This window comes from Lactuca virosa, chromosome 9 (assembly GCF_052849685.1).
Source record: "Lactuca virosa cultivar CGN04683 chromosome 9, Lactuca_virosa_CGN04683_v6, whole genome shotgun sequence".
NCBI lineage: Eukaryota > Viridiplantae > Streptophyta > Magnoliopsida > Asterales > Asteraceae > Lactuca > Lactuca virosa.
In genome coordinates, this window is record NC_136434.1 from 177,789,845 (window position 1) to 177,804,994 (window position 15,150).

The 15,150-nt window shown below is 40.0% G+C and overlaps 1 protein-coding gene across 1 annotated transcript; it reads right to left on the bottom strand.

Annotated features, from left to right (window-relative positions):
- Positions 1-227: 227 nt before the first annotated feature.
- LOC145137923 (rho GDP-dissociation inhibitor 1-like) lies at positions 228-3,028 on the bottom strand. The gene is made up of 5 exons (XM_079072063.1): positions 2,383-3,028; positions 2,236-2,302; positions 1,471-1,689; positions 1,234-1,358; positions 228-623 (listed from the first exon to the last, which is right to left on the bottom strand). The coding sequence occupies exons 1-5, from the start codon at positions 2,581-2,583 to the stop codon at positions 543-545; spliced, it is 693 nt and encodes a 230-aa protein (XP_078928189.1). The 5' UTR covers positions 2,584-3,028; the 3' UTR covers positions 228-542.
- Between the last annotated feature and the right edge of the window lie 12,122 nt (positions 3,029-15,150).

The window sequence follows — 15,150 nt, forward strand, 5'->3', positions numbered from 1 at the left end:
TTGTATGAAAGGTTTGTCATTGAGAAACTTTGAGAAATTGAAGTTACATTTGTCTAGCAAAACAAAAACTTGCAAATACAATGTCTTAGGTGCCCCTCAACCAAAGAAATGACTCTTACAAAGATAAAACTTTTAAATTTCCTAACTGAACAAAACTAAAACCAATCCAAACCGTTCAAATTATATCCATAAACATTGTAAACATTTAAACAAGATCAAACCCATAGTGAACACAACAAATTTTCACACCATAAAATACAAAATCGAAAACAAGAACAATACAATTTCATCACATAAATCTTGAAAACCGAGGGAAAATCAGGAACATCTAACCTTAATCTCCCTCCTTATTGAGGATTAACCGACCACACACACAGGAAAAAAAAAAAGTCTCTCGCTCAAACAGCTTATGGCATCGACACTACAAATGAATTTGCCCAGATATGACACTATCGAATCCAAACATTTAAATTTTTTTTTTTTTTTTTTTTTGAGTTTTTCTAATGTCTTACTATGAATCTTGAAAACAGAAGTCTTTTTGTCTATTCAACAGTTGCCCAATCCTTTCGGATGTCAAACGAATAGCTGATCTCCAAGTAGCACTTGTTGTCATCGTCCACAAACTACAAAAAACAACAAACAAGAAAGAGTAAATTACAAGAATGGTCCCTGAGGTTTGTAATCTTTTGTAATTTTGGTACCTAAACTATAATTTTTGCAAGTTTGGTCCTTATTCTTTATTTTCCTCTAAGTTTTCGCTTTGTTCAAAGCTATATTACCCTTTTCGATTTTATGTTTTTAAATGATTTGTTATTTAACTAATATTTGTTCAATTATTGAGTAAATTACATCTTTGGTCCTTGAATATATTTGATTTTTTCAATTTTGGTGCCATAATTTTTTTTCGCATTTCTAATCCTTATTTGAGGTTGCTTTTGTAAGGTCCATATTCAAAGTGAAATGAATATTTTTTCAGACCAAAGTTGCAAAAACGAGCTATTAAACGAAAAATAGTCATTTTACTTTTAGGACCAAACTTGAGAAAATCAACTATACTCAGGGACCAAAAATGTAATTTACTCATTATTAAATTACATCGTGCCCATTTGGGTGCATGTACGTATGCATGTGTATATCTATAAATTGAATATACATATGGTTTTTGAATCCGAAAATTTTCTAATTTCAAAAGTCAAAATGCATAAAAGAACCAAAGCTCAAAATCCAATTCACCTTAGATTTAGCAGAATATGATCCTCTAGCAAAATACCCAGAAGGAGTAGTCTCTTCAGGCATCTCATAAGTGTAGGCTTCATTTTGAGGACTAAACGTTCCAAGCATTTGTCTTGTGCTATCCACTGCAAACATAACGAGCTTCATGGGTTAATCACTTAATTTTACAAAACGACTTAACGAGTTAAGACAACTCCTTTCACATTAAAATTGATGAGAATAAAAAGTTAGGGTTACCTTTGACACCGGTTTTCCAAACAAAGTTGGTGTATTTGAGGCCTAAAACAATGTTATGGCTGACTTGAAAGGAGAACCTGAGGCTATAACGACAGCCTTCTTTAAGAGTAAACCATCGGCCTTCTGGTTTCCCATTTTCAGGTATCGGAAGAACAATGTCTGATCTCCCTGGTGACACGATCGAAAGGCTAAGAATCTTCACTTCTGGTTCTAGTGATTCTGAAAAAAATAGTTATATTGTAATTACCAGAATGCCCCTATGTAATTGATACGATTGATTTTGATTGCATTCGTTGATCACTATCATTAATGATTAGACCAACAATTTCTCTTCTTATGGTATACGAAAGCGATGATAGAAAATTACCATTATACCCTTATTGTAAAGTCACAAACAAATAAATTCCCTTTACACATTTAGATACGAAAAATGGGAGCAACACGGTCTCTTTTAAGATGTCCGAAAAGAACAACATTTCCTTTTCTAGGAATTTGTTATATGAAATTACCATTTCACCCCTAAGCATCGATATCATTGATTTTTGACTAACAAACAAAGGTACTTGAAAATCATGATGTGATCGGATATTACCATTTTACCCTTATGTGATCAATAACATTAATTTTGGCAGCATTGGTTGACTACTTGAATTAAACTATTATTCATTTTGGGCACATTCGAGTACATGTAATTGTAATCATGACATTGTAACATAATGCAAACAATGATTTCAAATTCTTGCAAGATTATTAAATGAAAAATACCTCCAACATCATTAATATCAACATTTCCAAGAAGTTGTTCCTTCCATTTCCTCAAGCTCTCATCATCCTAAAAATCGCAAACAATCACAAATATATGTAACATAAATTATGAAAAAAGAAAATTGGGTGAATTAGAAGAACTCGTACCTTATCTTTTTCAAATTGTTCTTTGAGAGTGCATTGAGGACCCACTTGAATTTTATTACCTTCTGCGTCTTCACCTTCATCCTCTGTTTCACACAAAGAGGGCTCACTTTCGACCCTCTTCATATTACCATGACTTTCTTTCTCATCACCACTCTCTTCATGTCCACTCTTCTCTCCTTCCTTCTTTTCTTCAAACCCCATTTTTGTGGAACTACAATCAGCTCCAAACGTCAAACACACGAATCGACTCTTGCCCACATCAAAGATTTACCTTTTCTTTTTCGCAAAAGGTCAAATCGTCAAGAACACCACCTCGTAATTCGCAATATTAAGGCCAAGAAAGCCCCAGGAAAAAACAAAAACAGAAGGGGATGAGTTGTAGGGGGGATCTTGAAAGGTGGGTTTTGTCTAGTATTCCAAGAAAATCCAAGAAATGTGAAATGTGGGAGGAAAAGAACAAGAAAGAAGTTTTATTGGATTGAGGGCTTCGTAATTGAAGTGTTTTTTGTTGAAAGTTTAGAGGAAAAAAAACAGGATTTCAAGTGGATGAGAATGGAGGAGATAAATGGGGTTGAAATGGGAGAAGGGAATAAAAGGGATTTGTGGTGATCCGAGAAAGGACGAGAGAGAGGTTATTACACCCGTTGAACTCATGTATAGATAACCCGAGTAACCATAAAATTATTCATGATATTACATTATATTATCTTTTATTTTATATTCTTTTTGTTCCCCACGTTTGAAGCATCACCTTAATTCCTCCCCATGTCACATTCCCACGATCATCTAGCTATTAAAGTGATTTTACTTCCTAAATTTCATTAAAATTTGTGTAGGTGAATTTTAAGACCCGTTGATTGAGGTACCAAAAGCCAAAAGGGGCTTTGGTGAGTTGATTTTCTACCAACCTCACTCCTTACCAAGTTTCAAGTATGAATCCCTCTCTCTCTTCTCTCTTGAGGTTTGGATATTTTTGTCGGAATTTGATTAATTGTTTTGGTTGGTATTGTCATTTTAATTATTATAGACTGTTTTTGGCGTAGTAACTGAAAATGCTAGTTGTTACCTTATAAACAATCTGATAAAAACTGACGTTTGATAAAAACTAGCGGGTAAGCTAACTTGAAGATATATAAAATAATATAAAATGACATTTAGAAGGATATGTTTTTATAATTATTTAAGAGTATATTTAAGAAAAATAAAAATAAAAACTCATGAAAAGCTAGTAAAATGTTGTGTTTGTTATCAATAGCAATAACGGCAATTTATCTATACACTACGTAGCAATAACAATAAAATAGCGACGACTATTTAAATATTTAATATTTAACGATTGCCTATATTTAGCAATTATAACTAATAAATAAACTAAAACTAATACTTTTACCTCAAATAAGTTTGAAAACATGAATATCACAAAAGTGTTATTTTCAATCTTTAAAGCATTAAAATTATAATAAATGACTCAATAAATTAACTTTATTCTTTCACGAAAATATATCGCTCATCATAATGTTCATCGTAATAAATACATAACTGATTAACTCATTAACAATGACTCAATAAACCTTAAAATTATAATTGACTCAATAAGCATTAAAATTATGACTAAGATTTGAGAAGAACAAAAATCGTAAGTATGCCAACAAAGAAAGAAACAAAACATAGTGTAAAAAAGAGTAAAAAAACCTTTGAAGCTGAAATGGAGAGAAGTTGCAACGAAGGCGTAGTCAGAGTCAAGAATATGAAGCGATGATATCTGATGCTTTCTTTGACTTAGTCAACCAAAAACCCTAAAACGTTGTTATTCATACCATATTAACAAAAACACTTTATCCATTTACATCGTTATGTCGTTATTACATCGCTATAAACCACATAGCGACAATGCATCATATCGTCTCGTTATTCGCTATAGCGATCATTATTGACACTGGCTGCAACTAGCTAATAAGCTAGGTTATTTTTCGAGCTTTTTAAAATTCCTATGTTTTTCAAGCCAAAAAATAGCTTATAAGCTAGCTTTTAAAAATCTGGGGGTGTTTGGGATAGCTTTTAAAACAACTTTTCTCTTTTAACTTTTTCAAAAAGTTAAAAAATGGCTAAAAGATATTTGGGTAATGCAAAAGATCTTTTAAAATAACTTTTTGTGTAGGAGGAAAAGTTAGTGTTTCAAAAGTCACAAAATCCTATCTTTTTGTGACTTTTGGGACTTTTTAACATGAAAATATGATTTTTATCCTAAAAGCAAATACAAACATATTTTAAAGACTATCTTTTGGAAAAAATCACTAGCCAAAAAGTCCTTTTACAAAAAGGACTTTTAACATCAAAAAGTAATCCCAAACACCCCCCTTAGACTAGTTTTTTAGGACTTTTTTTAAAACATATTCCAAATATACCCTTAATTAGTTATAAGAAACTCATTATCCCAAATGTCATTTTATTTCTTCTAACTAAGTAATCAACTAGTTTCTACCAAACATCATATTTTAACAGCTAGCAACTACTTTGTCAACTATCATCTAGCTTTTTATCTAATTTGCTAAACATAGTCTAGATAGTTTTTAAAAAAACTAACTTATAAGTTAGTTTTTGTTTTGTCAAACATGACTATATAAAAAATCTTAAAAAATAAATAGGTTTATCAGCTAGAAATAGCATGCCAAACAAAACCTAATATTTCATTAGTTTTGATTTAATTGTAGGTTAAAGATGATGTGAACATTATGCTTGTAAAGATAAAGGATGGGAGACGTGCATAACCTTATCATACACATTTTTTCCTCTTGTAAAGTAATAATTTAATATCTAAAGAAGGTTCATGTAATTTTTTTCAAGCTCTCAACAAATAAGATACTGCTGCTATTTATTTCTCCATAGAAATATTTTTTATGATATCCTGTTTTTATGTTTTTAACTTTCCATCAAGGTTTGTATATGATTTTTATAGGGTATGGAAGGACTATTCAATCAAAACTGAGGTCCTAATTATGTCCCGAAAAGAAGGAAGTCTGCCACTAATTTAACCCGAGAACGTATGTAAAGGCATTAACAAATATGAATACATTAAAATGAATCTCATTTATCTTTAAAAATATTAAAGGAAAAAAAACTTTGTAAACATTGACACACATATTTTTCTTTTTGATACTTAAAAGCATGTTAGACTTTACCAAGTGTCTATTAATATATGGGTTTGCTAGTAGTATAGTTGAGTATTTGAACCTCTGGATCGGACCTAACCGTGAACCAGGCTTGTACCAGCTTTTTAGTGTAGCACCTGGTTCTTGGTATGTATTTTTATTTAAGTATTTTTGCATTTTTGGCCTTGGACTCGGCGAGTTGAAGGACCAACTCGCCGAGTAAAAGCGGGATGAGGCGCGGGATTTAAGTGATGGACTCGTCGAGTCGGGTCCCGGACTCGACGAGTAGACTCTGACTGGACAAAAACCCTAATCTGAGGGTTTGCACCCTATTTAAACAATGTTATGTCGGCCACAACGTCCCTTATGCTCCCAGAACACCTCTCATTGAAACCCTAGCCGTTATTGAAGCAATCTAAGCCTTGTTGGTGGATTTTGGTGCTTGTGGTCTTAAGAAGGAAGGAGAAAGGCTTGAGGAAGCAAGTAAAGACCAAGGGAACCCGAGTTTGTGCACCTTCTACAGTTCATTGAAGGTAAAAAGCTGTAACCTTGCTCTTTCATTTGTTAGATCCCTTTTTGGGGAGATTTAGGGCTTTTATAAGCCACTTTTGATGGCCAACCATGATTGCAAACATGGTTGGGGGTTAGAGCTTCGGAATCACGTCATTAAAGGAGTCACAAGGCAGTTGGGGACTGCTTTTGCACCCATGAAAGGCCCCATGCATCTTAAGAGCTTGTTTTATGTCTTTTTGAGCTCAAAGTCCCATGCAAGCACGTAAAGTTTGTAACTTTACGTGCTAGATTGATTATAGAAGCTTGGATCTATCTTTTGATCAAAGGTTGTACATCAGAATTCAAGGATTTAGAGTGTGGACATGACTGACTCGGCGAGTCCGTTCTTGTACTCGACGAGTCCGAGGCTTTGAGCCTCATATCTGTTGAGAGTCAAAGGAACCCAGTTGAGTGTTAGAAGGGTTGTAATCGGACAGGAAGAGTTACCCAATGTATTGGACGTGATTTTAGACCTGGAGTTCATGGGACTCGACGAGTGCTAGAACAGACTCGGCGAGTCCAAGGCAATCTTCTTAAGGATGAAGATGAACTCGACGAGTTGTTCATCAACTCGGCGAGTCGATGACAGAACTTGTTCATCAGATGAAGGTGAACTCGACGAGTTGTTCATCAACTCGGCGAGTCGGATGAGTTTCATGCGATGTTCATGTGAGGGATGAACTCGTCGAGTTGACGGCCCAACTCGACGAGTCGGGTCGTGGATAAGGACGAGTAAAGGGTGAGGGACTCGGCGAGTTGACGGCCCAACTCGGCGAGTCGGGTCAACTTGAAGTTGACTTTGACTAGACTTGGATTGACCCTGTTTAGGGTTGTATTGGCTGTGTGTTGACTTGAAGGTCGTCGTGTAGGGATCGAGGAGTCGAGGGGAGTCGACTTGTGCGCTGAGGATAATTCAAACACTGCACGACATCGAGGTGAGTTACCTTCCAGTAGGGGTGGGTCTAAGGCCACAATGCCAGCCCACCAAAGAGGAGTATTTGTAAGATGATTGTCCTTGTGATAATTATCTTGGTTTGGTTATGTGCTTTGGTCACGAGTATTATCTGCATGATATGTTACGTGTATAGTAGGGATTAGGATCCCTGACAGCGGCCCTTAGGGCCGTGGGGTAGGTCAGTACCCGGATATGCCTGACTGTATGATTGTACCTTGCTGTTGTATGCTAGTGGTAAGGGGTGGAATAGTCCCCAGTTACCGGTTGAAAGATACCGATGATGGTTACCGGTTGAAAGATACCGATGATGGTTACCGGTTGAAAGATACCGATGACGATTACCGGTTGAAAGATACCGATGTTAGTTACCGGTTGAAAGATACCGATGAGGATTACCGATTAAGAGATACTGATGATATTGTATGGTATGTGGTATGATGGGGGAACTCACTAAGCTTTGTGCTTACGGTTTCGGTTTTGGTTTCAGGTACCTCTTCGTCTAAGGGGAAGGAGCCGGCGGCGTAGCATCGCATCACACACACACACATATGGTTTCCGCATGGAGTTTTCTGGGATTGTACTCTGATATGTTATTATTCTATGGCTTGGGTTTTCAGACATGATACATTGTTTTATGAGATGATGTGTTTTCGCAGTATTTTCTTATGAATGTTTTTATGTGTTGGTTAATTAAAAAGAAATTTTTGGACCTGAAAATTGGGATGTTACAAGTTGGTATCAGAGCCCTGGTTTTAGGGATTCGGACACACCCTCGGGGGTGTCTAGACTCAAACTGAGGGGATAAAAGGTTTTTACAAGGAAAAATGGTTTTCTAAAATCTAAATGGAAGGATTTTAAGAAAGATGGAGTGTGTGATGCATGCGACCGGCCGGGCTCAAGTAAGTTTTCCCCAAGATACCCATACTTGATATATTATGCTATATGGTTTTGATTCAGAAAACTGCATGCTAGAATAGGACTAAGGATCTAGGAGGATGCCTTGTGTGCCTGATATATGATTCTGAGAATTGCATGCTAGTTAGGGCTAAGGATCTAGGAGGATGCCTTATATGCCTGTTGTATGAGCTGTATGCTAGGACTGTTTAGTCAGCAGTAAGATGACCTGTGTAGGTTATGCCTGATTTGGTTACCCAATGCTCGAATGTTGCTTGCTTTGTGCTATGGGGGTTCTGGCCACCTTCAACTAGCTAAGGAACGAATATGTAACAGTATCCGCAAGTTAGTTAGGGGGAAGTGGTGGGGACTCCTAGTGCAGCTGATGGCGGAGGGTAGGTCGGAGAGTGCCCTAGGAAAACCTAGGATGAGGTCAGTGGAAAGGGGTATCGGTGAAAGGGACTTGGTGAAGTCGAAGCAGTCCTTGAGGAAAGCACGGATAGATGTGGAAGGTAGTATGGGCCCGTACTACTGGAAGCAGAGGATCCGTACTCGAATCAAGGAGGGCCTAGATGGAACCGGGAACCTTGGAAAGTGTGTTAGGCCTCTTGGAAGTATGTATGATCCTGACATTTATGCGTGTGTTTTCAGCATGGTGACCACACGACATGGAGCAGGAGGTTCCGGATCAGGATCGGGATCGGGCTCGGGTGCAGGATCCGAGCAGGTTGATGACGGGCTGCACGAGTTCATCGCGTCTGAGATCACGAGAGGCATTCTTGAGTCGACCCCGGTCATTTTCGGGTCGATCAAGGAAGAGATTGTTGAGCTGATGGAGGATCGCCTCCGGGCATTCAGGAGTGATATGGCGTCTAGCCAGACGAGTACGCGCACACTGTCCTTTAAGGACTTCCGAGGGAGCGGTGCGCCGGATTTCCATGGGGTGAAAGACCCCATTGCTGCTAGGAGATGGATCGCAGACATCGAGTCTGCGCAGCTGACCAGCTTCTGCCCCGAGGGGTCGAAGGTGAGATATGCAGCAGGGTGTTTGAGAGACAGAGCTAGAGATTGGTGGGAGTCTGTTGGTGACTCATTGGGAGCCTCGGCTGTTGAGGCTTCGACCTGGTCAGACTTTGTGACCAGATTCAGGGCGGAGTTTGCGCCAGCTGTGGAGCTTCAGTAGCTGGCCAGAGATTTCTTGGACATGAGACAGACTACGGAGACTGTGGCGGAGATCACCGCCAAGTTCCGGGAGAGGGCATTGTTGGTGCCCCAGTATGCGGGTGATGAGGACATGAGGAGGACCCGCTACCATGATATGTTACGAGCTGACATCCGGGAGCATGTCAGTTTCTCAGCTTGCCCTACCCTGGATTCCATGATTGCCAGGGCTAGGGAGAGGGAGATTGATCTGGAGCACATCCGGAAAAGGAAGGCAGCGGAGGGGCTGACGACGGGGGCTTCAGGGAAGAAGCCCAAGGGATCCGATGGTAGGCCGAAAGGCCAGTCTGGGCGGGACCGCTGTGGGAAATGCGGTCGGTCACACGAGGGAGCTTGCCGCACTGGGCCGGGTTCAGGCTGCTATAAGTGCGGCAAGGTTGGGCATTTTGGCAGAGATTGTACCGCCCCTACTCCTGCGGTACAGATGATAGACCTGATTTGCTTCCATTGCAATCAGAGGGGCCATAAAAAGGCCAACTGCCCGAGATTGTCAGCAGCGTCAGCAGCGGCGCCAGCAGTGGCGCCGATCTCAGCGACAGCGCGGGTTGCAGATGGCCGGAAGGCCAAGACAGAGGCTCCAGTGGTGCAGAGTCGAGCATTTCAGTTGACAGCCGAGGAGGCACGCGCTGCACCTGATGTAGTGACGGGTATGGTTCCTTTCTTATGCTTTTATGATATGGCGTTGTGATCTTGATATGTTATGTATGTGCACTGTTTAGGATCGTTCCATGTGAACGGTATCCCAGTTCAGATATTGTTTGATTCGGGTGCCACGCGATCATTTATCTCTCTTGCGCTTAGCAAGAAGTTTCCTGAGTCTTCGGGCATGCTGGATTGCCCTCTAGAGGTCGAGATTGCGGACGACCGGTCGGTACGAGCGTCGGAGGTTTACCGAGATTGCGTCCTACGACTGTTTGAGGAGCGTTATCTGGTAGATCTGGTTCCCATACCTTTGCGAGGGAACAAGGTGATGGGTTTTGAGCATTCTAACACTCCTATGGTGTACATGCAACCCTAGAAACCTTGGATCTATGTTTGACTATGATACATGCAAATAATTATTTTTCCAAGGTTCTTATCCTATCTACCATGGCATGGGGAACTTGAATCAAATAAAGCTAGTAGAATTACTTACCTTGTAGTTGTAGTTGATTGCTTGGAGTTTTAGAGCCTAGCACCAATAGTGTGGATGCCTCAAATGGAAATCACAAATCACCACAAACTTGGAACTTTGAGAGAATAGTAATCACCTTCTTGAAATCGGCCCTCTTACTTTACTCACCACAACTCGTGTGATTTCAAGAACCAAAGCCTCCTTTATATAGTGTGGTGGATTAGGGTTACATCCATGTAAACCCTAATACCCATGTCTTTTCATTTCCATGAGATCCATGGGTTAAAGCTCCATGGACTATCCATGGACTTTCCATGCAAGCCTAGCCCATTCCAAATAAGCATTAGCCCACACTATATAAATACGAGAGCCCATATTTAATTAGTCATACTTTTTATCTCTAAATTAATTCTAGATTAATTATAGATCAATACTAATTAAATAATATGATTTTATATTAATATATTAGGACTTATAATATATTAATAAATCATAACTTATACTATTCTCAAACGATTATCCATAAATTGTTCGGGTGAAGTGCAACCCAAATGGACCATGCCGGGTCGGGTTAAGTACATACCAAATATAGTTATGGACTTAGACACTATATCCAACAGTCTCCCACTTGGATAAGTCTAATAACTATAGTTGCAAGTATGACTTCAGGAACCGATCAGCAATCGTAGCTCTTTAAACTCTGTTGAACTATGAAGCGCCATTTTAGATAAGTAATCATATAATCCTCTGTTCTAGATATCAGCCGGACAAATACATGGAACATGGTCTTGCTTATTGTCCAGCATTTGTTTCCCGATTTCCGATTTGTTTGACATAGAACTTAATTGAACACATCAATTTAGTTCTGACCGGGCCCGGTACATAGGTCAAAACAAAATCATCGAGGGGCCCAGATATCGCTACTAATCCTAGAAGGAACAGATAAACTTCGACTCATATGTTTGCTCTACTACTTGTTGAATTACACACAAAAGCACGGTTTATAACATCGAGTTACCAATGCGTTTTCGTGCAATCAATGCATAACCAACTCATAGGCAACAAATCATATCTCTACGTTTGAAGACTTATATGATATTACCGTCTCACGATCACTCGAGATAAATTCCATGAAGTGATACAAGTGAGCGTGGGTTGAATCCAATACTCAGAACTTATGAGCACTCATGAGTGTTGTAGCCCCACTTTGTCTAACATCTTAGACCTCTACAAGCCAACCCATGACAATCTTGATTCATATCTACTTCCAACATATGACCGACTGTGGAGAGTTTGAATAATATGATATAAACCATAACATAATTATTCTGGAAGTCAAAACATGCAAAAAGAAATAATAGTAAACGATTGACAAGAGATAGCAACACTTTACTCATAAATAACAGCTTTTATTTATCATCAAATGTCAATTACATTTTACAAATTTCAAGATTATCTAACTACTAAAACTAATATCATCCTTCAGCCCTATGCTCCGAGCATGTTGGAGATGCTTAGCCCGAGTCAGTCCCTTCGTGAGGGGATCTGCTGGGTTCTCATCTGATGATACCCTCTTTGCCACGAGGATTCCTTCTTCTATTCGATGTCTGATGAAGTGATATTTTCTGTCAATGTGTCTGGATCTCCCATGATCTCTTGGTTCCTTGGCTAAGGCAACCGCACTATTGCTGTCACAGAAAATCTCCATTGGCTCCTTTATAGCTGGTACAACTCCAAGGTCTCCGATGAAGTTCTTTAGCCATATAGCCTCCTTTGTTGCCTCGCTTGCTGCTATATACTCTGATTCACAAGTGGAATCAGCCACTGTCTCCTGCTTGGAACTTTTCCAAGTAATTGCCCCTCCGTTTAGAGTAAAGACCCAGCCCGACTGAGAGCGGAAATTATCCTTGTCAGTCTGAAAGCTAGCATCATTGTACCCTACAACTCTCAAGTCCTCACTGCCACCGAGGGTAAGGACCCAGTCCTTAGTCCTCCGTAGGTACTTGAGGATATTCTTTACCGCAGTCCAGTGTGCCTTGCCAGGGTTCCCCTGATACCTGCTAACCATGCTCAAAGCAAAGGCTACATCAGGTCGAGTACACGTCATAGCATACATGATCGATCCTACAGCTGAAGCATAAGGTATTCGACTCATTTCTGCTATCTCAGCCTCAGTACTAGGGCTTTGTGTTTTACTCAATCTGGCGTTACTCTGGATGGGTAACTCTCCTTTCTTGGAGTTATGCATGTTGAACCTTTTCAACACTTTGTCCACATAGGTGCTTTGACTAAGTCCAATTAGTCTTTTACTCATGTTTCTCAAAATCCTTATCCCTAGGATATAGGCAGCTTCTCCAAGGTCCTTCATAGCGAAACACTTCCCAAGCCACGACTTTACTTCCTGCAGGGTTGGGATGTCATTTCCTATGAGTAGTACGTCATCCACATACAGTACCAAAAAGCTGACTATACTCCCACTAGCCTTGATATAGACACAAGATTCATCTTCACTCCTTGAAAAGCCAAATTCTTTGACTTTCTCATCAAAGCAAAGATTCCATCTGCGAGGTGCCTGTTTTAATCCATAAATGGATTTCTTGAGCTTACACACTCTACTGGGGTACTCTGTACTGACAAAACCCTCTGGCTGAACCATGTAAACATCTTCAGCCAACTTTCCATTAAGGAAAGCGGTTTTGACATCCATTTGCCATATTTCATAATCATGAAATGCAGCAATGGCTAACAGAACCCTAATAGACTTAATCTTGGCCACTGGTGAAAAGGTCTCATCATAATCAACTCCCGGAGTTTGAGAATAACCCTTTGCAACCAGTCGTGCCTTATAAGTGTGTACATTACCATCCATGTCGGTCTTCTTCTTGAAGATCCATTTGCACCCAACTATCTTACGATCAGGTACATTGTCAACCAAGTTCCAAACTTGATTGTCATACATGGACTGTATCTCGCTATCCATAGCATCTTTCCATTTAGCAGCCTCAGGGCCTGCCATGGCTTCCGTGTAGCTGTTAGGCTCATCCAGATTTACCAGTGTGTTATCACTGATAAGTGTCTCACCTTCTGCAGTAATATGAAAACCATAATAATGCTCAGGTGCATTCCTAACTCTGGTGGAACGCCTCAGAGGTATAGATTCTTCAGTCGGCTCAACAGGAGTTTCCTCCTCAGGTTGAGGGCTAGGGTTTGAGGTTCCTTCACCACTTGACTCTTGAATTTCCTCAAGGTCAATTTGCCTCCCACTGTCTCCTTGGCTCATGAATTCTCTCTCTCGAAAGAATCCTCTTCTTGCTACAAAGACCACATTATCACTGGGTCTGTAGAAGATGTAACCAAAGGATTTCTGTGGGTAGCCGATGAAAATACACCTTTCGCTTCGGGGTTCGAGCTTATCGTGAGTCTCGCGTCTCACGAAAGCCTCGCAACCCCAAATCTTGATGTGGTCTAGATTGGGAACTTTTCCAGTCCACACCTCGTGAGGTGTTTTGGCAACCTTCTTTGTAGGGACTAGATTAAGGATATGGGTGGCAGTCTCTAAGGCATACCCCCAAAATGAGATTGGTAGCGAAGCTCGACTCATCATGGAACGAACCATGTCCAACAAGGTCCGATTGCGCCTCTCAGCTACACCATTCAACTGTGGTGTCCTAGGAGGTGTCAATTGTGAGACAATCCCACATTCCTTAAGATAGTCAAGGAACTCAGTACTAAGATACTCACCACCACGATCGGATCGAAGCATCTTAATGTTCCTGCCCAATTGATTCTCCACTTCTTGCTTAAACTCTTTGAATTTCTCAAAGGTTTCTGACTTATGCTTGATTAGGTAGACATATCCATATCTACTAAAATCATCAGTAAAAGTCACATAGAACCGATTAGCATCTCTTGTGGCGGTTCTGAAGGGTCCACACACATCCGTGTGTATGAGGTCCAACAAACCTTCACCCCTAGCACAAGTGCCAGTAAAAGGTGACTTTGTCATTTTACCAAGCAAACAAGATTCACAACTATCATCTCACTTTAGGTCAAATGACCCCAAGACTCCTGTAACGACGAAATTTTTCAAAACAATTTTTCACATTTTAAAACATACTTTCATTCACAACATTATAAAAATCTCATTGTTTCACATAACATTCCATAAAGCGTATCCCAAGATCATAAATATAAAAAGCTCCTCGTGTGTGTACGGATCATGTCGGCGCCTTCCCGCGATCCTCACTGGTACCTGAACACATAACATAACACTGTAAGCATAAATGCTTAGTGAGTTCCCCAAAATACCACAAATAACACATACTAGCCACTCGATGCTATAACTCTGTGGACCTTCCGGTCCTAACTCTATGGACCCTCTGGTCCTAACACCGCGAACCTTACGGTTCTAACTCTGTGAACCTTACGGCTCTAACTCTGTAACTCTGAAATACACATAGCATATGTCACATAGAAATAATGCAGTGCAACACATCACATACATAACACACAAAATACTCTATCACATAGCTCTATTACCACTCAAGGTAAAGTATAGTGAGAAGACTCACCTCGGGTATCTCGGATGATCTCGCACACGAATCTACTGATCTAGTCCCCGCCTAATCACATACAAAGTATCCTCAATAAGTAATGGCTCTCAAAGGCTAGATTAAACCCCCTTCTACGATCCCTCAGAAGGGTAAAAGGCCATTTTACCCCTCCTTGACTCAAAAGTCCAACTGTTGACCGAAACCCTAAAAGTCAACGAAAGTCAACGACCACTCTTGACCCGACTCGCCGAGTGCACTAAGGTGACTCGGCGAGTACACACCTGCCCTCTTCGCCCCTGGTCCTTTCTTGACTCACTGGGTCAACCCTAT

What these genes read in the sequence shown, in the direction of transcription:
- LOC145137923 (XM_079072063.1), bottom strand. Translation starts at nt 2,583, where the DNA reads ATGGGGTTTGAAGAAAAGAAGGAAGGAGAGAAGAGTGGACATGAAGAG. An exon ending in TTGGAAAACCGGTGTCAAAG is followed by an intron (nt 1,359 to 1,470) that starts GTAACCCTAACT and finishes TTATGTTTGCAG; the next exon opens with TGGATAGCACAAGACAAATG. An exon ending in CATATTCTGCTAAATCTAAG is followed by an intron (nt 624 to 1,233) that starts GTGAATTGGATT and finishes TGTTTTTTGTAG; the next exon opens with TTTGTGGACGATGACAACAA.